Source organism: Littorina saxatilis, linkage group LG14, assembly GCF_037325665.1.
Source record: "Littorina saxatilis isolate snail1 linkage group LG14, US_GU_Lsax_2.0, whole genome shotgun sequence".
In the NCBI taxonomy this organism is placed as follows: domain Eukaryota; kingdom Metazoa; phylum Mollusca; class Gastropoda; order Littorinimorpha; family Littorinidae; genus Littorina; species Littorina saxatilis.
The window spans coordinates 1449170-1475116 of NC_090258.1; the positions used below are offsets into that span (position 1 = coordinate 1449170).

The window sequence follows — 25947 nt, forward strand, 5'->3', positions numbered from 1 at the left end:
TAACTTTCTGAGCTTGTTTTGAATACAACCTATCATATCTATATGTTTTGGGAATCAGGAAATGATAAAGAATAAGATGAAATCATTTTTGGATCGATTTCTTAAATTTTAATCGTAAATTTTATTTTCGTTAATTGTGATCACATTTTAAGAGTAAACATGACATATGTACCATATGTTTAGATTCAGAATGTGATGAAGAATACGATGCAATCAATTTTAAATCTGTTTGCGAAAAATCGATTTTAATGACAACTTTAATGAGCAAACTCATCAATTAATTTTTAAGCCTCCAAGCTGAAATGCAATACCAAAGTCCGGGCTTCGTCGAAGATTACTTGACCAAAATGTCAACCAATTTGGTTGAAAAATGAGAGCGTGACAGTGCCGCCTCAACTTTCACGAAAAGCCGGATATGACGTCATCAAAGACATTTATAAAACAAAAATGAAAAAAAACGTCTGGAGATACCATACTCAGGATCTCTCATGTCAAGTTTCATGAAGATCGGTCTAGTAGTTTTCTCTGAATCGCTCTACACACACACACACACACACACACACACACACACACACACACACACACACACACCACATACACCACGACCCTCGTCTCGATTCCCCCCTCTACGTTAAAACATTTAGTCAAAACTTGACTAAATGTAAAAATTGCTGTTCTGTGTAAACCAGCGTAACTGAACATTCTTCACACCTGCAACGCCGGCCCCCTCAAACTGCAGGTGTGACAGACTCTTGGTGATGGCGTCCCTGAAGCCCTCCATGCTGGGGATTCCCTTGTAGGGCCGACAGTACGTGGGGGTCACGCCGTGAATCGTCACCTCGCAGCCCGGCCAGTAGTACATGTAGCACGTGCGATTCTGAAACCAACCCAGCACATGATGTGAGAAACGAAGGGAAGTAAGCGCTCTAAATGCCTACGACATGTGCAATTAGAGTAAGTGAGAGTTGTGCGGAACCAGTCTCCTGGCGCCTAAGAGACTAACACGCATTGAAATAAACAAAGGACTTTCATCTTATGTTAAATCTATCTTTACTCAAACTATGGAAAACTGTGTGGTCATGTGCAATTTAAAGGTTGCTTTCTTCCCGTACAATAATCTAGGCTTTTACGTGAGACCATTTGGACACATACACCATACACCATTCACCATACACCATACACCATACACCAGTATCTACCGCTTTGCTGCTTTGTGTGCAGAGCGGGCAGAATTTGTGCACACAAAAAATGTCGATAGTTGCAGCTACGTCAGTCTGCGAAACCACTTCAGCAACATGTGAGAAACAATGGGACGTAAGCGCTGGAAATGCATACGACAGGTGCAACTGGGGGACGTGAGAGTTATGCATACGACAGGTGCAACTGGGGGACGTGAGAGTTATGCATACGACAGGTGCAATTAGGGGGAGTGAGAGTTATGCATACGACAGGTGCAACTAGGGGACGTGAGAGTTATGCATACGACAGGTGCAACTAGGGGACGTGAGAGTTATGCATACGACAGGTGCAACTAGGGGACGTGAGAGAAATGCATACGACAGGTGCAACTAGGGGACGTGAGAGTTATGCATACGACAGGTGCAACTGGGGGACGTGAGAGAAATGCAGACGACAGGTGCAACTGGGGGACGTGAGAGAAATGCATACGACAGGTGCAACTGGGGGACGTGAGAGTTATGCATACGACAGGTGCAACTGGGGGACGTGAGAGAAATGAATACGACAGGTGCAACTGGGGGACGTGAGAGTTATGCATACGACAGGTGCGACTAGGGGACGTGAGAGAAATGCATACGACAGGTGCAACTAGGGGACGTGAGAGTTATGCATACGACAGGTGCGACTAGGGGACGTGAGAGAAATGCATACGACAGGTGCAACTAGGGGACGTGAGAGTTATGCATACGACAGGTGCAACTAGGGGACGTGAGAGTTATGCATACGACAGGTGCAACTAGGGGACGTGAGAGTTATGCATACGACAGGTGCAACTAGGGGACGTGAGAGTTATGCATACGACAGGTGCAACTGGGGGACGTGAGAGAAATGCATACGACAGGTGCAACTGGGGGACGTGAGAGTTATGCATACGACAGGTGCGACTAGGGGACGTGAGAGTTATGCATACGACAGGTGCAACTAGGGGACGTGAGAGTTATGCATACGACAGGTGCAACTGGGGGACGTGAGAGTTATGCATACGACAGGTGCAACTGGGGGACGTGAGAGTTATGCATACGACAGGTGCAACTGGGGGACGTGAGAGTTATGCATACGACAGGTGCAACTAGGGGACGTGAGAGTTATGCATACGACAGGTGCGACTAGGGGACGTGAGAGAAATGCATACGACAGGTGCAACTAGGGGACGTGAGAGAAATGCATACGACAGGTGCAACTAGGGGACGTGAGAGAAATGCATACGACAGGTGCAACTAAGGGACGTGAGAGAAATGCATACGACAGGTGCAACTAGGGCACGTGAGAGTTATGCTGAACCAATTCATATTCTGGAACCTGAGAGACTAACAAGCATTGGAATGAACAAGCGACTTTCATATTATATTACATTTAGTTTTATTTCAACCAAGTAAAACTGGGGTTATGTGGTCATGTGCAATTTAAACCAGGTTGCTTTCCGTCCAAACATCGTGTCTGTCAGTACAGTCCAGGCTATGGCGTAAGACCATCGTGTCTGTCAGCACAGTCCAGGCTATGGCGTAAGACCATCGTGTCTGTCAGCACAGTCCAGGCTATGGCGTAAGACCATCGTGTCTGTCAGCACAGTCCACGCTATGGCGTAAGACCATCGTGTCTGTCAGCACAGTCCAGGCTATGGCGTAAGACCATCGTGTCCGTAGGCACAGTCCAGGCTATGGCGTAAGACCATCGTGTCTGTCAGCACAGTCCAGGCTATGGCGTAAGACCATCGTTCCAGTTGGACACAAACAGACGGGCGCAGTGGCGTGGTGGTAAGACGTCGGCCTCCTAATCGGGAGGTCGCGAGTTAGAATCCCGGTCGCTGCCGCCTGGTGGGTTAAGAGTGGAGATTTTTCCGATCTCCCAGGTCAACTTATGTGCAGACCTGCTAGTGACTTCACCCCCTTCGTGTGTACACGCAAGCGCAAGACCAAGTGCGCACGGAAAAGATCATGTAATCCATGTCGGAGTTCGTTGGGTTGTGGAAACACGAAAATACCCAGCATGCCTACTCAACGAAAGCGGAGTGATTGACTATGCTCTCAGAGTATAGTGTGGGGAACCCAAATGGGCAAACGAGCTCACACGTAACCAGAGCATTCTGGAACGCTGAAGAAGAAGGACACAAACAAAAACATCGGTAATGTTGTACTTTAGCGTTGTGAAGACAAAGCTCGCGGTCTAGTGCCTATTGAGTTATTTTAGGTACAATTCACTCTTATCAATGCAAAAAATAATTCTAGTGAAATTATATGACGTAAAGGGTTAAATTTGTAGTATCGTAAGTTTTGAGAACTTTTTTTTTTATTTGAGGAAATTACAATTCAAACGTTTTGGGAAAGAAGAGTAGTTCGAACGTTTACAGAGTGAAAAATCCATTTTTCAGAACCACAGTATGACCATTATAGTCAGCTAAATATCCCCGTGCTGCTAAGTGAAAGAGATAATTCTACAGGCAGAAAATATCTCTTTAATATTTTGTGGAGAAACAAGCCATTCATTTGTTACCACTACCGCGTACTTACCTCTCTCCTTCTGTCCGTCTGGCTCTGTATCTCTTTCTCTCTCCCCCCCCCCCCCCCCCCCCCCCCCCGCCCACCCCTTTCTCTCTCTCTTTCTGCCTCATCCTTCTCTCTTTGCCCCCCCCCCCCCCCATTCCCCTCTCTCTCTCTCTCTCTCTCTCTCTCTCTCTCTCTCTCTCTCTCTCTCTCTCTCTCTCTCTCTCTCTCTCTCTCTCTCTCTCTCTCTCTCTCTCTCTCTGTACAAATACACGTTCACAGTAATCGTCATGCTGACCTGTTTGACTGCAGATACCCACAAGGGCTCTCCGCCTTCCCACCAATGAGGGTGGTACTGCTCCTTGTTGGAACCAATCAGAAACGACTCTCTCCGGCTGACGTCATACATAAAGTTTCCCGTCATGCCATGCTGCTCAGCGTGTAGACCTGGACAAGCGCGAAAGCAATGTTACCGTTAGTCTCAGAGAGATAGACAAGCAGAAAACCTTTTCACGGTTAGTCTATCACCCTCTCATAATTAAAAATTCTATTGTGTCGCTGATGGCTATCTGGAAAATCGAAGTGGAGGCGCATGAATAAGTGATCAAATCAGCGCGCTGGGATGGTCGAGACAAAGAAATAGTGCGTGTGAAAGAGAATTCGCCCGAGACGAGAGTTGGGGAGGAGTGGCTCGGTTAAAGGGGCCTAATCCTGCTATAACTGGCTCGGTTAAAGGGGACTAATCCTGCTATAAACTGGCTCGGTTAAAGGGGCCTAATCCTGCTATAAACTGGCTCGGTTAAAGGGACTAATCCTGCTATAAACTGGCTTGGTTAAAGGGGCCTAATCCTGCTATAAACTGGCTCGGTTAAAGGGACCTTATCATGCTATAAACTGGCTCGGTTAAAGGGACCTTATCCTGCTATAAACTGGCTCGGTTAAAGGAGCTTAACCCTGTTCTAAACTGGCTCTGTTAATGGACATAATCCTGCTATAAACTGGCTCGGTTAAAGAGATTTTATCCTGTTCTAAACTGGCTCTGTTAATGGACCTAATCCTGCTATAAACTGGCTCGGTTAAACGGGCTTAATCCTGTTCTAAAGTGGCTCTGTAAAAGAGACCTAATCCTGCGATAACCTGGCTTGATTAAAGGGGCCTACTTCTGAAATATACTTGGGATTAAAGGGATGTAAATTAACGGCACCTTATCCTGCGATAAATTAGCTTGCTCCTTTAAAGGAACCTTAACACGCAATCCCTTTAAAGGAACCGTAACACGCAATAAACCGACTACATTAAAGGGGCATACTCTGACAATAAACAGTTTTAATCGCTCAAATATGTACAAACTTGCATTTGATTTAGAAATAATGACATCACACACCAAGCATGCCTACATTGTGAACAGTACTTGAAAATTGCATTTATTGTCAACAAATCGTGGTGGTCACATAGACGACGATTCTCGTCTTCATCACAGCGTGATCCTTGTCTTGCGTCCCTGGCAATATGAGAACTGGTTGGCATTTGCTGGATTTCGGATTCCATATCCCAAAACCCAACATATTGTATCTACTTCGCGTGTACACAGCAGTGGAAAGTCCGACGATAAAGAATCGTCTTTCCATTGCCGAAAGGTCAGGCCTGCTCCATTGTTCAAATTGATTTAATTAAATACCGCAGTATTTTTTTTATTTTTTTTTTATATACACATAAACACAACATAACATACAGCATACACAGAGTTTATCAACAAAGCGCATACACACGTACATACATAGACAAGACACAGACATAGACAGTAGGGTGGGTTGTTGAAAAGACAGGGGACATGGAAGGGGTGGGGGTGGGGGGGGGGAAACTGAGGTGAGGAGAGGGGGGGAGGGTAACTGAGGTTGGGGGAGGGGAGGGGGGGGGGTAGGTGGGGACGGTGGTCACACTTTAGCCTCCAAGTATACATGGGGTTTAATTATCGGCATAAAAGTACTGTATAACCTGTTATGAATAAATGGGTCAGGGGGTATCACATTCAAAAATGTTCATACGAAATCAATCAATACAATTATCCTATGGCATCAATGAAAAAAGTATCTATATAAACACCAATCTTTTGCAAATTTACCATAATAATTATTTACACTAGCATTATACTTTTCGATCAAAAACCTTTGTTTAACAATTTTCACAAAAACATTTAGTGTTGGGACTGTCTTATTTAATTTGGCTCCAAACATACTTTGTTTGGCAAGGAGAATAAACAAATCAAAAACAGCATCCGTTTGAAAGTTGTCTAAATACCCTAAAATGACAAGCTCTTTTGACAAATTCAAATTACTGCAATGTGTGAAATTTAGGCATAACCATTCTGTGAAATCAGACCAAAAAAGCTAAACTCTTGTGCACACAAATGTTCTAAGGTTTCCTCTTCCTGTGTACAAAAGCTACATAGTGATGTGTCAGAAATTGTCATTAAAAATAACAGGCGTTGAGTGGGAAAAATTCTATGTAGTATTCTATATTGGAACCACCTCAGATATGTGTCTTGTGTAGTTCGCCTTATTGTCAGAAATACCTTTCTAACATTTACATCAAAATTCAATAAATTAAAACATTTTTCCATGCACTGTAGATTGCCATAATTTTTCACAAGATGGGTATATATATGTTTTACTCCACCTTTAGCTATTTGTTTCCATACAACATCATCACCAATATGAAACACATTGTTTAAAACTGCATCCAACTTTAATCTTTTATGAAAATTCTTAACTGAGCGCATAACGCCCTCGAAAAAAAACAAAATTCAGTTGTAAATTTGGATGTTTCAATTTAAAATCGTTATATGACAAAAACCCATCGGCTCTCATCAAGTGACCGACTGTACTAATGCCGTTTTCCATCCAATTCCTGTTAAAAATAACCTTTTTATCTATGCAAATATGTACATTATAATACCGCAGTATTGATGCATGTTTCATTGCTGGTGCGTATAAACTACAGCACAGTAATAATTATACACAAAAATCAAGAAATGTTAAGTTATTGGAACTTTTAATTCATAGAAACGAAACATTCACACGAATATTGACATATCGGCCTTTAAAGTGGTCCAACAAGATACACAACAGACACGAATCGATGATAACTGATACTGTGACCTATAACTGATACTGTGACCTATAACTGATACTGTGACCTATAACTGATACTGTGACCTATAACTGATACTGTGACCTATCTTAGATTGTGTCTGTTGTGTACGTTTATCTCAATTCTATACGGAAACTAGCAGACGATCAGTCTGAAAATCAGAAACTTAGTGCGACCCTGGACCCGCTCTTTTCAGGTTTAGGGCGTCGTGGGACCCCGTTCAAGAAATTCTAGTACGTTTTTTCGGGTTCTACACTGTGCATGTATGACGCAGGGACGCACAGTATGGGGAGCCATGCGAAAAGTAGTGCAGTGACACAGTTGATTTTTGGTGTGCATCCAAGCGTAAGACTGTTTTAATCACGTGTACACATCTGGTCAGAATTGTCGAGATCAGCATGATCGCTGAAGCCTCACATTAATTGGACGAAGCCTACTTTACGAAACTGACTGCACGCAGCTTTAGCTTTGATTCTTTGGTAAAAAGACTTCAAAAAGTCTTCGAGAAGTCGACTTCTGGTTCAATGAAGGACAACCTTAAGACGAGAAGGATGGTAGCTTTACGGAGACAAACTCGTGAATAAGGAATCCGAGACACGGAAATCAGCGGCAGCCACAAGCCAGCGATTGGGTTTGTCAGAGGGACGGTTTGATTACCCTCGGATGATTTATTCACCGCGCGTAAAAACCAAAAAGTCCGCATCGTGGGAGACACAATTTCATTGAATCAGAATATATTGTCTGCGTCGAGCTACGAGGAAAATATACGATGTTTCACCTTTCCGGGGGGTATAACAAGATCGTAAATTGAAAGTCAAAAGAACCAGATTTTGTTTCGTAGTCAAAGTAGTGAGGAAATGTCATTCAGTGTTGTATAATTGCAACAAAAAAACCCAGCTGGTGCTGGAATGAATTGCTATGTCTGAACACTTGTCCACTGAATTGGATCTGTGAAGATGGTTTAAGATATTATTTAAGAAAGAAAAAGCATGAAAATCTGTCGAATCTATGAGAGAAAAAAAGTCAGTTTTGTTATGAAGACTAACAACATAATTTGATATTTATAAAAAATTTATCTTTCTATGTGTCTGTAAATATATCTGCCCCTGCATCGTTCAGTCTATCTATCTGAAAAAAAGGTTGTTGTACCCGCCCTGAAACACTCGCAGCCACTCCCCCCCCCCTCTTCCCTCTCTCTCTCTCTGTCCCTCTCTCTCTCTCTCTGTCTCTCTCTCCCTCTCTCTCTGTCTCTCTCTCCCTTTGTCCTCTCTAGAGTAATATGTATGTATTTGGGGAGATTTCCCTTTTAAGTCACTTCCTGTGTTTCCCTTTTAAGTCACTTCCTGTCAAACGTACCATACACGCATGGTGGCTAAATCATTTCTTATTGTGAGTAGATATTGTTGCCTTTTAGTTTACTCCAAGTAATTACAGTTTATCTTCACTTCATCTAGTTCAAGGGTTACTTTCATCCTTTTAGTAACTTTCCTTTCTCTGTCGTTTCAGATGTTGTGGTCATTGTTTTGAGTAAATAAAACTACAAACTCAGACAAAGAGTTCTTCGTACTTATTTATGACCACAACATACACTCATTGCCATGGCAGACGACGCAATCCCCTGCCCAGTTGCTGACTGTGACACCACCTTTGGAGCCAATATCCCTGCTGAAGCCCTTGTCGCCTTGATCAAACTCCACAAAGACACTGCCCATCCCACTGCCGCTCCAGCCCCAGCAGCCAAGCCTGAGAAAGTCCGGAGACCCTCCATCTCAGCAGCTGGGACTAGCGAGGAATGGGCATACTTCAAACAACGGTGGTCAGATTACAAAGCCGGCACCCACCTTCCAGCATCAGAAATCCCTTTCCAACTTCTGGAGTGCTGCGATGACAACCTCAGAAAAGACCTTACCAGAACATTTGGTTCACTGGTCGCACGTTCTGAGGACGCCATCCTCGCTAACATGCGAACACTGGCGGTGCGTCAAGAGAACATAATGGTGGCCAGAGTCCACCTACAACAGATGAGACAGGACCGCGACGAGCCTGTACGAGCTTTTGCTGCGAGGATCAGAGGACAAGCTAGCGTCTGCAACTACAAAACCAAATGTACTTGTGACCCTGCTCGAGAAGTCGACTACAGCGACATTATGGTCAGAGACGCACTAATCCTCGGCCTCTCTGACGACGAAATCCGCCTTGACATCATGGGGAAAGCAGGCCCTGACCCATCCCTTGAGGACGCTTTGAGTTTCATCGAAGCCAAGGAAAGCGGAAAACGTTCAGCCAACAACCTCATTGAGAACAACCCCTCATCTGGTGCAGCAGCTGCAAGTTCTTACAGACGATCGGAAAAATCCCGACTTGAAAACCAGCGTGAACAAGCCACAGACCACACCCAAGCACCCCGACCGTGTGGCCACTGCGGCAAGACTGGACATGGCAGTTTATCAAACTGGAGACCAATTTCTTTGACAAATACAGACTATAAGATTTTAGCTAAATGTTTAGCAAATAGGCTAAGCCCAGTTATTCAAAACATAGTACACGAAGATCAAGTTGGTTTTATTAAAGGTAGAAACGTCTCTCATACGCTGAGAACAATAGATGATGTTATTGAACACTTTAGATTACAAGAAAAACCTGGTTTGGTACTTGCTTTAGATTTCAAAAAAGCATTTGACAGCATATCGAAAGAGTTTATGTTATATGCCTTTAAGAGATACGGATTTGGAACAGATTTTTTACGTTGGGTAGAAGTATTGTTCAGTAGCACAAGAAGCTGCATTGGATACAACGGTTGGCTCTCAAGTGATTTTGAAGTCAGCTGTGGGGTGCGACAAGGTTGTCCTTTCTCACCACTAGCTTTTGTTATTGGAATTGAGCTGCTTGCAACCCGATTTCGAAAAGGTTTTGAAGTAAAAGGTTTGGAAATTGAAACTGACGATTCAGAAGAAGTGCATATGTTTAAAAAGATTTTGAAGGCACTTCTGTATGCCGATGATGTTACCATGTTTCTGCGTGATAAAGATGACATTAAAGTTGTTTTGGGGATATTAGACGAGTTTACAATTATATCCGGTTTGAAGATAAATAGAGTAAAATCAGAAGCAATGTGGATTGGATCAAAACGGAATAGCAACGAGGGAGAATACGGATTAAGATGGGTTAAACAAATGAAGATTCTGGGAATATATTTTTGCAATACATCCAGTGCCTCCCTCGTGGATGAAAACTGGACACAACGAATTAAGAGTATTAAGCAGGTGATTTTAAACTGGGAAAAACGGAATCTTGGCATATTTGGTAAAATGTGCGTAATAAAAAGTTTTTTGATTTCTCAGCTCGTTTATGTTATGCAGGCAATATGCATCCCTGAACCTGTGTTGAAAGAAATTAATACGTTATTGTTTCGTTTTCTTTGGAGGAAAATTAATTGTAATAAGAAAGCATTTGAGAAAGTGAAGAGAAGTGTTATGTGCAGTGGAATAGGAACAGGAGGAATCCAAATGATTGATATGCAAATATTGCAAGAATCTATTCTGTGCGGCTGGCTTGCTCAGCTTTCGAATATGAATAACAATAGTACATGGACTTGGATTCCTAGATTATATTTCCGTAATTTTGGAACAGATTTATCATGTTTTAATTCAATTATTGGTCCTAAAAAGTTTAAAGGGTTAGATAGTCTTCAGTCCTCCTTCTGGAGCAAAGTACTGCGAGTCTGGTTGGAACATAATACACTGCACTCTTCTTCATCTCTGAAGATGGCATGCATATGGAATAATGTCGATATAAAATATCAAAATAATGTAATTTATTTTGACAACTGGGCAAAAAAAGGAATAACACATGTCAATGACCTCTTAGAAAACAATTCCATTTTGTCATTTCAAAATGTACAGAACCTAATTGGTACTTCACCAGAACTCTATTTACAGTACATTGTTGTTCACTCGGCGTTGTCTCGTTATTTAAAGAACAATACGGATTATGTATATGCTGTCACTGAAGAATTCTCGAAATTGTATTTTAATGATAAAGTGATGTTAAAAGCTAGAGATTTTCGAAATTTTATGACAGATATGAAATATAGTCCACCCTGCTGTGTTCGATTTTGGCTGAACAAACTTGGTATTAGTATTGAAGAAAAAGTTTGGCTTAATGCAAAAGAAACAACAACAGAAACCAGACTAAAAGAATTACAGTGGAAGATATTACACAATATATACCCAACCAATATTCTCCTCTTAAAAATGGGACTCGCAAATAATGATAAATGTCCATACTGTATTGAACAAGTTGATTACATTGAACATTTCTTTTTCTATTGCAGTAAAATTCACCATTTGTGGAAGCATGTTGAAACATTGTTCTACAATCGATATAACATAGCAATTATTTTACAAGCAACAGATGTGCTGATTTATGTGCGAGATAAGAATGGTTTGACACATGAAATGTTTAAGTATCTTACCCATTTAATCTTGATTGGAAAAATGTGTATAAGTAAATTTAGATATGGGACACCCCTTGAAATATTATTTATTTTTCAAAGGGACTTAACCCTCAGGGGCCTGGTATAAGTTGAGTGTTAAAAAAGATTTGGTGTACTGGAAACTGAGCTGAACATTAGGAATAAATTTATGTTATGATTATTTTTATTTATTTATTTATCTGAACATAATAGTTTACTGATAAGGTTTATTGATTTAAAAATTGTACATATTTGAAAAGAAAAGACCTATGAAGAAGGTTTGCTCCAAGCCACACACAAAAAACCAAAAAAAACAAAAAAAATATAATAAAAAGGCAAAAAATAATTGTAGTAGCAAACCTGCATGCAACTGAGGTTAAAAAAAAAATTAAAAAAATAAAAAATAAAAAAGCCACAGACCACACCCAAGCACCCCGACCGTGTGGCCACTGCGGCAGGACTGGACATGGGCGCAGCGTTCAAGAACGAGCGAAGAAATGCCCTGCCTACAACCATAGGTGTTCCAAGTGCACCATCACTCATCATTACGAAAGTGTTTGCCGCCGCAATGCTCGACACCCTCAGCAAAGGCCAGGGACCCCTCATGATGGCACCTCGTCTCTCCATGACACCCTCTGCTCTGTCGACACTCAATGTCCGATCGCCAGCGGCAAGGTCGTCCTGGAACACCACGTCTACGATGAATTCTGTGACGCTTGGAACCGCCGGGCTTCTGACCCCCACCCCTTCCTCAACATTGCCATACAAGCCACCCCTTCTGACATCCAATCACTTGGCCTCGAGGCCCCTTTCAAACGACCCACACCAACAATCTCTTACTCCGCCATGGCGGACACAGGTTGCCAATCATGCCTCGCAACTTCGGCACTGCTCCCCAAACTCGGCCTTCAGAAACGGCACCTCCTCCCTGTCACCATGAAAATGAAGGCTGCGGACAACCGAGGCATCGATATCTTGGGCGCTCTCATTCTGAGGATATCCGGCAGATCCCCCACTAACACATCATACGACACGCGCCAAATCGTTTACATCTCGGACAACATCAACACGCTGTTCCTATCAAAACAAACCTGCATCGCACTTGGCGTCATCCCTCAGACTTTTCCCACAGTCGGAGACGTTCACTCCTCTCCACCCACAACAGTGAACTCGTCATCAGTGCCGCAACCCACAGCCCCTGACATGCGACAGCCCCCCACATGCGACTGTCCACGACGCCAGGCCCCGCCGCCCCCTCCAAACCAACTGCCTTTTCCTGCAACAGAAGCCAACAGAGAGAAGCTGGAGAAATGGCTGCTGGACTACTACAAGGCCAGCTCATTTAACACGTGCGAGCACCAGCCCCTCCCAATGATGTCAGGCCCACCCCTTCGCCTCATGGTTGACCCTGACGCTCACCCCGTGGCCTACCACACTCCGATCCCAGTCCCAATCCACTGGCAAGACGATGTCAAAGCTGGCCTGGATCAGGATGTTCGGCTTGGCGTCATCGAACCCGTACCGGTTGGCACCCCAGTAACATGGTGCCATAAAATGGTCATCTGTCCTAAAAAGTCTGGAAAACCCCGTCGCACAGTGGACCTACAACCATTGAACCACCACGCTGTACGGGAGACCCACCACACGCAGTCCCCTTTCCACCAAGCACGAGCGGTCCCCCACCACACACGCAAGACAGTCTTCGACGCGTGGAATGGGTACCACAGCATCGCGCTTGATGAACGCGACCGCCACCTCACAACGTTCATCACCCCCTGGGGACGTTACCGCTATCGTGTGGCTCCACAAGGTTACATATCATCAGGCGACGGTTAAAGCCGGAGCTTTGACGAGATTGTTGCAGACATCCCCAACAAGACCAAGTGCACGGATGACACACTGATGTGGTCCGATACTATTGAAGACGCCTTCTTCCAGGCAGTTCACTGGCTCGATGTCTGCGGAAACAACGGTGTCACCCTGAACCCCTCCAAGTTCACATTCGCCAAAGACACTGTCGAGTTTGCGGGGTTCGAGATCACACCCACTTCAGTGAGACCCTGCCCCCGCTTCTTGGAGGCGATCCAAAACTTCCCCAAGCCCAAGAATATAACAGATGTGCGCAGCTGGTTTGGACTGATCAACCAGGTCTCCTACGCCTTTGCGTCAACAGATCGGCTCCTGCCGTTCCGTCGGCTCCTCAAACCAGACACCCCATTCTCATGGACTGATGAGCTCGACCGCTTGTTTGAAGACTCCAAAACCCTCATCATCAACGAGATACATCAAGGGGTGGAGATCTTCGACAAATCCAGACCAACCTGCCTTGCCACCGACTGGAGCAAAGACGGCATCGGCTTTTGGCTCTTCCAAAAACACTGCACCTGCACCCCTACAAAACCCTTCTGCTGCAGGGCGGGCTGGAAGGTCGCATTAGTCGGTTCCCGCTTCACCACCGGGGCTGAATCAAGGTATGCGCCTGTCGAGGGTGAGGCCCTGGCCGTGGTTGACGCACTCGACAAGGCCCGCCACTTCACCCTCGGCTGCTCCGATCTCATTCTTGCCGTTGATCACAAACCACTGCTCAAAGTGTTCGGAGACCGATGTCTGGACGACATTCCCAACCCACGCCTCCGCAACCTGAAGGAGAAATCCCTCCGATACAGATACCGCATTGTGCACGTCCCAGGAATACGCCATGCTGCAGCTGACGCACTCTCACGCCACCCCGTCAGCCAAGCCAGCCCTCTGCACCTTCCTGATGACATAGTGGCCAGTCTTCAGCAGACGGTACCCGCCCTGGTGTCCAGGCCTTTCCTCGCCACACTTCAACCCGACTCTGATGACTGGACCCAGGTCTGTCATCAAACGACAGTGGCCTCGGCTGACATCATCAAATCAGTCACATGGGATGACATCAGACTGGCTACAACCAGCGACCAGTCCATGAGACAACTGATTGAAGTCATCGAAAACGGCTTTCCCGAAAACCGCAACGCACTCCCTGATGATCTGCGCCCATACTTTCAGTTCCGCGAACACCTCACTAGTTTCGACGGAGTGATACTTTACCACGACAGGATCATCATACCCCGTGCACTCCGAGCAGCAGTCCTACAAGCCCTGCATTCTGCTCACCAAGGCGTCTCCCAAATGTGCTCTCGAGCGGAGTCGTCTTTCTTTTGGCCAGGCATGACACCCGCCATCACCGAACTGCGTACACGCTGCACAGAGTGCAATCGCATGGCCCCTTCCCAGCCTAACGCACCCCCTACACCACCCAGAACCCCAGCCTAACGCACCCCCTACACCACCCAGAACCCCAGCCTAACGCACCCCCTACACCACCCAGAACCCCAGCCTAACGCACCCCCTACACCACCCAGAACCCCAGCCTAACGCACCCCCTACACCACCCAGAACCCCAGCCTAACGCACCCCCTACACCACCCAGAACCCCAGCCTAACGCACCCCCTACACCACCCAGAACCCCAGCCTAACGCACCCCCTACACCACCCAGAACCCCAGCCTAACGCACCCCCTACACCACCCAGAACCCCAGCCTAACGCACCCCCTACACCACCCAGAACCCCAGCCTAACGCACCCCCTACACCACCCAGAACTCCAGCCTAACGCACCCCCTACACCACCCAGAACCCCAGCCTAACGCACCCCCTACACCACCCAGAACCCCAGCCTAACGCACCCCCTACACCACCCAGAACCCCAGCCTAACGCACCCCCTACACCACCCAGAACCCCAGCCTAACGCACCCCCTACACCACCCAGAACTCCAGCCTAACGCACCCCCTACACCACCCAGAACCCCAGCCTAACGCACCCCCTACACCACCCAGAACTCCAGCCTAACGCACCCCCTACACCACCCAGAACCCCAGCCTAACGCACCCCCTACACCACCCAGAACCCCAGCCTAACGCACCCCCTACACCACCCAGAACTCCAGCCTAACGCACCCCCTACACCACCCAGAACCCCAGCCTAACGCACCCCCTACACCACCCAGAACCCCAGCCTAACGCACCCCCTACACCACCCAGAACCCCAGCCTAACGCACCCCCTACACCACCCAGAACCCCAGCCTAACGCACCCCCTACACCACCCAGAACCCCAGCCTAACGCACCCCCTACACCACCCAGAACCCCAGCCTAACGCACCCCCTACACCACCCAGAACCCCAGCCTAACGCACCCCCTACACCACCCAGAACCCCAGCCTAACGCACCCCCTACACCACCCAGAACCCCAGCCTAACGCACCCCCTACACCACCCAGAACCCCAGCCTAACGCACCCCCTACACCACCCAGAACCCCAGCCTACCCCTTCCAGTGCATCGTCGCTGACTACTTCCATTACCGTGGACACAACTACCTGGTCATTGTCGACCGCTACAGCAACTGGCCTATTGTTGAACGGGCTTCCGATGGCGCAACGGGACTAGTTTCCGTTCTCCGAAGCACATTTGTAACATACGGCATCAGCGACGAACTGACGTCGGATGGCGGACCAGAATTCACATCCACAACAACGTCCGCCTTCCTCCGCAACTGGGGTGTGAGTCATCGCCTCTCCTCAGTCGCATTCCCACACAGCAATTGCCGTGCAGAGGTCGGCGTAAAGACTGTGAAACGTCTCATCACTGACAACACTGACAGCCACGGCTCCCTTGACACCGACAAATTCCAGCGCGCCATACTGCAATACAGAAACACCCCTGATCATGACACACAGCTCTCTCCCGCCATGTGCATCTTCGGGCGAGCTATCAGAGACTTCATCCCCATCCATCCCGGGAAATACCAGCCACACCTGACCTGGCGAGAGACAATGGCCAACAGGGAGGAGGCACTAAGAAACCGGCACATGCGAGCAGCTGAGCGCCTCTCTGCCCACACCCGCCCTCTTCCCCCCCTTGTTATCGGTGACCACGTCCGCATCCAGAATAAAACCGGACCCCACAAAATAGGACAAAACCGGCATTGTTGTCGAGGTACGCCAGTTCGACCAGTATGTGATTCGAGTTGACGGTTCTGGGCGAGTGACCCTGCGGAACAGGAAATTCCTCCGTAAATACCTCCCTGTCATCGCTCGCACACCCTTGCTGACTGTCCCTGGGCCCATCACTCCTTCATGGGCCCAGAAACATGCTGACATTATCCCAGCAGCGTTGCCGCAAGAGGGCCAGGCCACCACTCCCGACCCTCAGGCACCACCTGACCTGCCTAAAGACGGCCCCGACACTACTATGCAGCCGGCTCCTCTCCACACCCCTAAGAAAGCCACACAGCCTACGTCCCAGCCAGTGCAAGAGCCACGTCCACCCCTCTTTGAAGGAGTTCCACATGCGCCGGTCATCACACGGTCTGGCAGACAAATCAAAACCCCTGCCAGATACAGAGATTGACTTTAAGAGAGTTCGACACTGCCGGCCGCAGAACTTTTCATTTTCCTTTAAACTCATTCATTCACCTTGGTTATGTATACCTCCACTACTTTCATTTATTTGTTCACTTCATTTAGCTCAAGTAACTGACATTTTATACTTTTCATCTCAGTTTCACTTTAATGATGCTTAACTTGTTCTCGTCATTTCAGGTCTACAATTTATTTACCCACGGACAGAACTTCCTAGACAAAATCAGTCTTTTTCATGACCCTCAAAAGACTTGGGGGGGCGTAGAGTAATATGTATGTATTTGGGGAGATTTCCCTTTTAAGTCACTTCCTGTGTTTCCCTTTTAAGTCACTTCCTGTCAAACGTACCATACACGCATGGTGGCTAAATCATTTCTTATTGTGAGTAGATATTGTTGCCTTTTAGTTTACTCCAAGTAATTACAGTTTATCTTCACTTCATCTAGTTCAAGGGTTACTTTCATCCTTTTAGTAACTTTCCTTTCTCTGTCGTTTCAGATGTTGTGGTCATTGTTTTGAGTAAATAAAACTACAAACTCAGACAAAGAGTTCTTCGTACTTATTTACTCTCTCTCTCTTTGTCCTCTCTCTCCCTCTCTCTCTCTCTCTCTCTCTCTCTCTCTCTCTCTCTCTCTCTCTCTCTCTCTCTTTGTCCCCTCTCTCTCTCTCTCTTTGTCCTCTCTCTCTCTTTCTTTCCCTCTCTTTATCTCTTTGTCCTCTCTCTCTTTCTTTCTCTCTCTTTCTCTCGCTCTCTCTCTTACTCTCTCTTTCTCTCGCTCTCTCTCTCTCTTTGTCCTCTCTCTCTCTCTCTCTCTCTCTCTCTCTCTCTCTCTCTCTCTCTCTCTCTCTCTCTCTCTCTCTGACCCCCTCCTCCTCCATCAAACCTTTCCCAGACACACACACATTCACACACACCAAACACACACACACACACACACACGCACAGAAGAACTGTCACGCCCTTACCTGTCATCAAGCTGTAGTAATTGGGATAAGACAAGGTCGGGAAATCCGGTATCAGATACTTGGGTCTCGCTCCCCTGTTGATCACTTTCCGGAATCCAGGAAAATCATAGTCACTGTGCTCCAAATAGTCGTACCGGAAACCATCCAACAGAATCAACAGCAGCCTCTGGTGCGGCTGAGCGGCGCTTTCCTCAAAGGTTACTTGATACTGCACTTCCGCCAGCGCATGCGCAAGAAAGGAGAGAAGGCAGGCGATGAAGGGAGGTAAGGCACAATAATGTCTCCGGGCCATTTCGGAAGAATTTCCCGAGAAGCTGAATATCTAAGTGCTGCGCGGTGAAAGCAGAGCTGTGAGTGTAGGTATGGCGACCTGGAACAGAGGAGAGAGAAAACGGTTCAGTACAGATGTGACACTGACAGAACAGTATTCAAGACAATCTTAAACAGGTGAGATGAGGCAGAGCGCTGTTTAGAGATCTGATAAAGAAAGGGAAGTAAGCGCTCTAAATACCATACGACGTTGTGTATTAGAGTAAGTGAGAGTTATTCGGAACCAGTCTCCTGGCGCTTGAGAGAATAACAAGCATTAAAATGAAAAAGCGACTTTCAACCTCTATTACTCCATTACACATGTCGTATGCATTTAGAGCGCTTATTTGCCTTTGTTTATCAGATATCAGTATTCATTTTGCGTGCCGAGAAAAACTTAGCCTACTATAGTTGTGGCCCAAATGCTACAGGTGGGGGAAAACATAAAGTGCACTGACGCTGGCTTGAGCACACACAGTTCATGCACACACACTTCATGCACACACAGTTCATGCACACACACTTCATGCACACACAGTTCATGCACACACACTTCATGCATACACAGTTCATGCACACACACTTCATGCACACACAGTTCATGCACACACACTTCATGCATACACAGTTCATGCACACACACTTCATGCATACACAGTTCATGCACACACACTTCATGCACACACAGGTCATGCACACACAGTTCATGCACACACACTTCATGCATACACAGTTCATGCACACACACTTCATGCATACACAGTTCATGCACACACACTTCATGCATACACAGTTCATGCACACACACTTCATGCATACACAGTTCATGCACACACACTTCATGCACACACAGGTCATGCACACACAGGTCATGCACACACACACTTCATGCATACACAGTTCATGCACACACACTTCATGCATACACAGTTCATGCACACACACTTCATGCACACACAGGTCATGCACACACAGGTCATGCACACACAGGTCATGCACACACAGGTCATGCACACACAGGTCATGCACACACAGGTCATGCACACACAGGTCATGCACACACAGGTCATGCACACACAGGTCATGCACACACAGGTCATGCACACACACACTTCATGCACACAACGGATTGTACACAAAACAGCTTGCGAATGCACGCTCTTGCGCACTTTCGCATGCACACACACACACACACACACACACACACACACACACACACACACACACACACACACACACACATTCACAGAAAGAGATGTGAAGGGCTTGGCACACACACACACACATTCACACACACACACACACACACACACACACACACACACACACACATTCACAGAAAGAGATGTGAAGGGCTTGGCACACACACACACACACACACACACACACACACACACACACACACACACACACACACACGTGCGCTCACACACATACACACACACACGCTCACACACACGCACACACTCACACACACTCTCTCTCTCACACACATACACACACACACACACACACACACACACACACACACACACACACACACACACACACACACACACACACACACTGCCTCTCTCTGACATGTGTACATCAGTGTGCTAATTAGAACAGAAAACATTAGCACTAAAACTTTTCCGAAGACATTAGTTGAGACCAGTAGCCTACAAACGTTTTGCTTTTAATCTCACCACTTCCTCGTTGTCACTCTCTTCGTTTAATTCTACTGCGCATTAAGCTGAGTGCTGATTGAAATACACGGCACAACAACTGACTAAACAATAGACGACCCAGTTTTATATTGATCAATCTATCACCCGCCATTATCCGACAACCAGGATATAATTATGTCTTTCTCGTCTGAAAACAAGAGTTCATTTATGTATGACTTATCTAGAACGAGTTTTTACCGTGATAGGCCCAAAGGAAACTGGTTTAAAGCATGGAGACTGCCATGAAAGTGAAAAAGGTCACTGACGTGCACCTGTCCCGGAAAACCAGATAGGTTGTTAGGGCTGTAAAAAAACTATAAAGCAACCAGCCATTTTAAACGAGTTTTTACTGAGATAGACCCACACGAAACTGGTTTAAAGCATGGAGACGGCCATGTTAACTGAAAAAAAGACACAAACGTGCATCTGTCACGGATAGCCATTTATATTGGGGACCATACCAAAAATAAAAATAATAAAAAATTAAAAAATAAACCAACCAACTAAAAAGGAATTCTATCATCAGACAGAAGGATGGAAAGTAATGGAGGTCAGCCGATCGTTAGCAAGTCAGTTGCCTGCTAGCGATCATGACCTTATCACAACAAGGAAGACCACGCCGCAGAAAGAAGTCCACATCTCGCTTCGCTGTCGATGCACGTGCTATAAGACAATGCCGGGGTAGAGGAATCCGAGACTCCCCATGGAAAAGATACTAGTCGGGCAATGTTCAAAGTATGGCCTATATAAGCTATACCACGCCCAAGGGAAGGTAAGCATGACGCGACGGGCTTCGACGAGATGGAGGGGTGAAGGTTTTTTAGCAAGGAGAGAAAGAATATTGATGACACAGTCCAGCCAGACGGGACCAGACACAGTGCTTACGACACGCTGATACATAACCAGTTTGGGTCATGTTTAACAAAAAGGGCAGAATATACCTGCGCAGTTTCAGCGGCACAGACGACGCACTGCATATTATTGATGCTACGATAGGGATTATGACGACTACTTGGCCTGTTTTCCTTTCACGCAACGTGTAGCGGGCTGGGATAATCTGCAGTGCGTCGTCTGTCCTGCTCAAGTTACATAGGTGAGCGCCAGGCCTTAGCGTTGTAAATTCACAGCTCTCAGACTCCACTGCAATTTAGGCCCTTAAATGTTGCAGAAACTGCTCTTAAAAGCATAAGGAGTCCATTAAGATACCTTTGAAGGTAAGGAATAACCTGTACAGATGCCTTTTATTTACATGTGTTTTAGAAGGAAATTATCCGCACAGCCAATTTTTGTTTAAGGAAGGGAGGCAACTCTGTCGATATCACGTATATTTTCTCGTCATTTTTTTCAAATGACCAAATGAATTAGACTGACTATTTCAGACCTGGCCAGATTGTTACAGGGGATAAGACCACCCCTCTACTTGGTCGCATAGTGAGGATTTTAATGAATGAACTTCTTTAAATGCCACATTCTAACTGCGCACAGCAAGCACTCAGGATGCTGATTGCTGGTGTGTGTCCAAGTGAAGGGCTGGACTAGTCCTGTGTCACAGTGGAGGGCTGGACTAGTCCTGTGTCACAGTGGAGGGCTGGACTAGTCCTGTGTCACAGTGGAGGGCTGGACTAGTCCTGTGTCACAGTGGAGGGCTGGACTAGTCCTGTGTCACAGTGGAGGGCTGGACTAGTCCTGTGTCACAGTGGAGGGCTGGACTAGTCCTGTGTCACAGTGGAGGGCTGGACTAGTCCTGTGTCACAGTGGAGGGCTGGACTAGTCCTGTGTCACAGTGGAGGGCTGGTCTAGTCCTGTGTCACAGTGGAGGGCTGGACTAGTCCTGTGTCACAGTGGAGGGCTGGACTAGTCCTGTGTCCAAGTGAAGGGCTGGACTAGTCCTGTGTCACAGTGAAGGGCTGGACTAGTCCTGTGTCACAGTGAAGGGCTGGACTAGTCCTGTGTCACAGTGAAGGGCTGGACTAGTCCTGTGTCACAGTGAAGGGCTTGACTAGTCCTGTGTCAAGTGGAGGGCTGGACTAGTCCTGTGTCACAGTGGAGGGCTGGACTAGTCCTGTGTCACAGTGGAGGGCTGGACTAGTCCTGTGTCACAGTGGAGGGCTGGACTAGTCCTGTGTCACAGTGGAGGGCTGGACTAGTCCTGTGTCACAGTGGAGGGCTGGACTAGTCCTGTGTCACAGTGGAGGGCTGGACTAGTCCTGTGTCACAGTGGAGGGCTGGACTAGTCCTGTGTCACAGTGGAGGGCTGGACTAGTCCTGTGTCACAGTGGAGGGCTGGACTAGTCCTGTGTCACAGTGGAGGGCTGGACTAGTCCTGTGTCACAGTGGAGGGCTGGACTAGTCCTGTGTCACAGTGGAGGGCTGGACTAGTCCTGTGTCACAGTGGAGGGCTGGACTAGTCCTGTGTCACAGTGGAGGGCTAGACTAGTCCTGTGTCACAGTGGAGGGCTGGACTAGTCCTGTGTCACAGTGGAGGGCTGGACTAGTCCTGTGTCACAGTGGAGGGCTGGACTAGTCCTGTGTCACAGTGAGACAGAGAGAGAGTGAGAGAGACACACAGAGAGACACAGATGGAGACAGAGACAGAGAGAGAGAGAGAGAGGGAGAGAAAGCGAGAGTGAGATAGAGACAGAGACAGAGAGAGCAAAAGAGAGAGAGAAAGCAACAAAAGAGAGAGAGCAACAAACACGAGAGCGAAATAGAGAGAGAGCTAGGACAAAAGACAGACTAGCGAAAGCCTGACAGCAAACAGATAAGTGAGACACAGCACACACATCGCGATGGTTGCACGTTATACGCGCTAACATTACACCTGACCCAGTCCCCAGGCCGACAAACTTGTTTTGTATCCTCCGCTAAGCGCTGTTTCTGCCCTGATTCCGTGCAAACAAACACGCTGTGGACATTGCTGGATGACTCCTGAGAGCGGAGAGAAACTCGTTATTTTCTGTATACTCTGTATAAATCTGTGGAGGGAAAGACAGCCTGTTTAGTGACGCACGAACGCACACACACACACACACACACACACACACACACACACACACACACACACACACACACACACACACACACACACACACACACACGACACACACACACACACACACACACACACACACACACACACACACCTTGCACACTCAAGTTCCGCTCCCTAACACAGCCACATATCGCTCAACCGCGCACGTCACTCAAATATCAATGTATTAAACGGTGAAAGCAGTTCAAGCCTTTCCCAGCAACTCTATCCACCCCTCCCTACCGTGTGAAGCGAAAAGTCACATGAAGACCGACACTGTTGTCGTCAACAAACAACTTTCAAAGAGGACACTTTTGTTCAAAGAAGAAAGACAGACCTGAGTTTCTTGGGTGCACGCGCGATTTGTGATCTGTAATGCTGCCAACAAAGACCTTTGAATAAACAAACGGTTGTCTAACAAAGAAAGAGATGACGTCCCTATGAGAATGGGAGCCGGTAGGGCTTTCTTACCAAGTCATGGCTGATCTATAAACGAGCATTAGACCAGAAAAAGGTTTTGAAAAGAATAGAAAACGGTAAGGTCTTTTGGGTACGTTTAAGCTGAGCTATAAACAAACAGAAAAGCAGACAACGTTTTGAGAAAGAATGGAGTAAAGTAAGGTTTTCTAGGTGCGTTAGGCTGAGCTCTAAACAAACAGAAAAGCAGACAAGGTTTTGAGAAAGAAATAGAGTACAGTAAGGTTTTCTAGGTGCGTTAGGCTGAGCTCTAAACAAACAGAAAAGCAGACAAGGTTTTGAGAAAGAAATAGAGTACAGTAAGGTTTTCTAGGTACGTTAGGCTGAGCTGTATATAGATGTAACAGAGCAGAAAACGTTCCCTTTGAAGAGATACTAGTGATCTGACCGTTAGAGGGGGAGGTTATGGCGAATTTGACGAATGTGAAGACTGTGAAGAAATCCAATGTATTGCATGTAGACACACACGACACGATTCGCTCAAAAACGCACCACAAGTATGGTTGTCAATTAAATCAAAGTGAGTGAATGCGCTTCAGGGCGCTGCTTCTCTACGGTGTTCAAAACAAAAAGTCGTCTAGAAGCGCCGCTTGGCGGCAAGACGGATCGCTCCCTCTTTGACGCGGCGGTCTAGTAACCACATCACGTACACCAACAAGGGAAGTCACCCAATGGAAGTAACCAAACCCAACAATCACGTAGAGCGCTCTATACACTTAATTCAGATTTCAAAACACTTTCTTTTGCAAAGTGAAGGCAGTCCTCTTGCGCGGTATCATTATTTGTAACGCGGAACCTGAAAGGAAATCTTTGGAAGCGATCTGATGGCCTGTTTTCTCGCGTATTGTTCCTGTTAAGACACCGTCATTCCTACGCTTACTATCCTATTCACCGCCACGGATCTGTGGTCCAGGCTTGACCAAGGACTAAGAGCATCCGTGCACTTGGACCTGAAGCAATCGACACGCCTGGTTGCTTTCTGTGCAGTTTATGCTGCGTTAATTCCGTAAAGTAGCATACGTGCATTTACCAAATTATTTCAACAAATCATTCAACACATAAAGCAAGCAGGTTGCTGATTTTTGACATGTGATTGAGGTGAAGGGTTGAACGAGTTGAAATGCAGTAATCGAGTGAAATGCAGTAATCCGGCGAAATCGGGGTTTCATTAAAAAAATTTTTTAAAGGTTTCAGTCGGCTGACTGTGCCTCTTCACACGGGGAGTTGCCTGATTACAGTGCTACCCTCCCCCAGCACAAAGTTCGGACATCAGGGCCGACTGTGCCTCTTCACACAGGGAGTTGCCCGATTACAGTGCTACCCTCCCCCAGCACAAAGTTCGGACATCAGGGCCGACTGTGCCTCTTCACACGGGGAGTTGCCCGATTATAGTGCTAGCCTACCCTCCCCCAGCACAAAGTTCGGACATCAGGACCGACTGTGCCTCTTCACACGGGGAGTTGCCCGATTACAGTGCTACCCTCCCCCAGCACAAAGTTCGGACATCAGGGCCGACTGTGCCTCTTCACACGGGGAGTTGCCCGATTATAGTGCTACCCTCCCCCAGCACAAAGTTCGGACATCAGGACCGACTGTGCCTCTTCACACGGGGAGTTGCCCGATTACAGTGCTACCCTCCCCCAGCACAGGAGGTCAGCACAAAGTTCGGACATCAGGACCGACTGCGCCTCTTCACACGGGGAGTTGCCCGATTACAGTGCTACCCTCCCCCAGCACAAAGTTCGGACATCAGGACCGACTGTGCCTCTTCACACGGGGAGTTGCCTGATTACAGTGCTACCCTCCCCCAGCACAAAGTTCGGACATCAGGACCGAGGTGCACTAGAAAGGTACCAACCGGTCAGGAGCCAGCCGGGGTGTTAGATTGCTTTTAATTGAGATTTGTTGTGGTTTCAACAAATCAGACCCCGTGGTTTGTTCTCTACGGTTTAGGTGGCACCCACTTTTGGTTCGTGCACCTCAGCACATCAGTCGAATTAAAGCTCTTCTACTGCTAGCGTAGCAGTAGAAGATCTTTGGTCGAGTGACGAGGTAGGGGTCAAGCTGGCAGTGTGATTGCCGCGAGTCCATGAAACCGCCCCTGGAAAGATCTGTGGTGATGCAAGTGCTGCTTACACCAGAAGGAATGTTCCTTTAAACAATAGAAGCCGGAAATATGTTCTAAGTACGCTAAAGCTGATCTATATCTATAATGTGCAGAGGTGCAGAAAATGTGTCGTAATGAAGAAACTCAAGTTGCGCAAGAAAGAACCCGTATTGTATTTTTGTCCGACCTTTCCTTCGTCATGAAGTGCGATTCCTTTATTCGATACTTATGCACTCTGTGACCGCTTTGTTTCCAAAATTGATGTGTTTTTCAGCTTACTAATATATATTTATTTATTTTTTAGAAGTCACCTTCGTGCAAACACATTTTAAAAGGGAAAAACACGACCACTCCTGTACTGTGAGTTTGACGTTGAATGCAGAATATCAATGTGAATCAACCAGACAGTGTCTTCTTTTTGTTTCGATACAACTTTACCAGTCTTGATAAGTCTACGTCTTCGCGACATCGTGTCGTGATCTTTTCCGGCATAAAAAGAGATTATCCAAAAAGATTTGTCAAGAAGAAACACCAACGAAAGTACAGCTGTCTAGGACAA

The 25947-nt window shown here is 46.7% G+C and overlaps 1 protein-coding gene across 1 annotated transcript in view; it reads right to left on the minus strand.

The window, feature by feature from the left end:
• Window positions 1-655: 655 nt before the first annotated feature.
• LOC138946719 (glycerophosphocholine cholinephosphodiesterase ENPP6-like) overlaps window positions 656-25947 on the minus strand; it is a 150022-nt gene continuing 124730 nt past the window's right edge. Inside the window, exons 2-4 of the mRNA XM_070318123.1 lie at window positions 17756-18125; window positions 4018-4166; window positions 656-877 (exon numbers count right to left, since the gene is read on the minus strand). Coding sequence (XP_070174224.1) covers window positions 656-877; window positions 4018-4166; window positions 17756-18047 — 663 coding nt within the window. The 5' untranslated portion in view covers window positions 18048-18125. The remainder of the gene's footprint in view (window positions 878-4017; window positions 4167-17755; window positions 18126-25947) is intronic.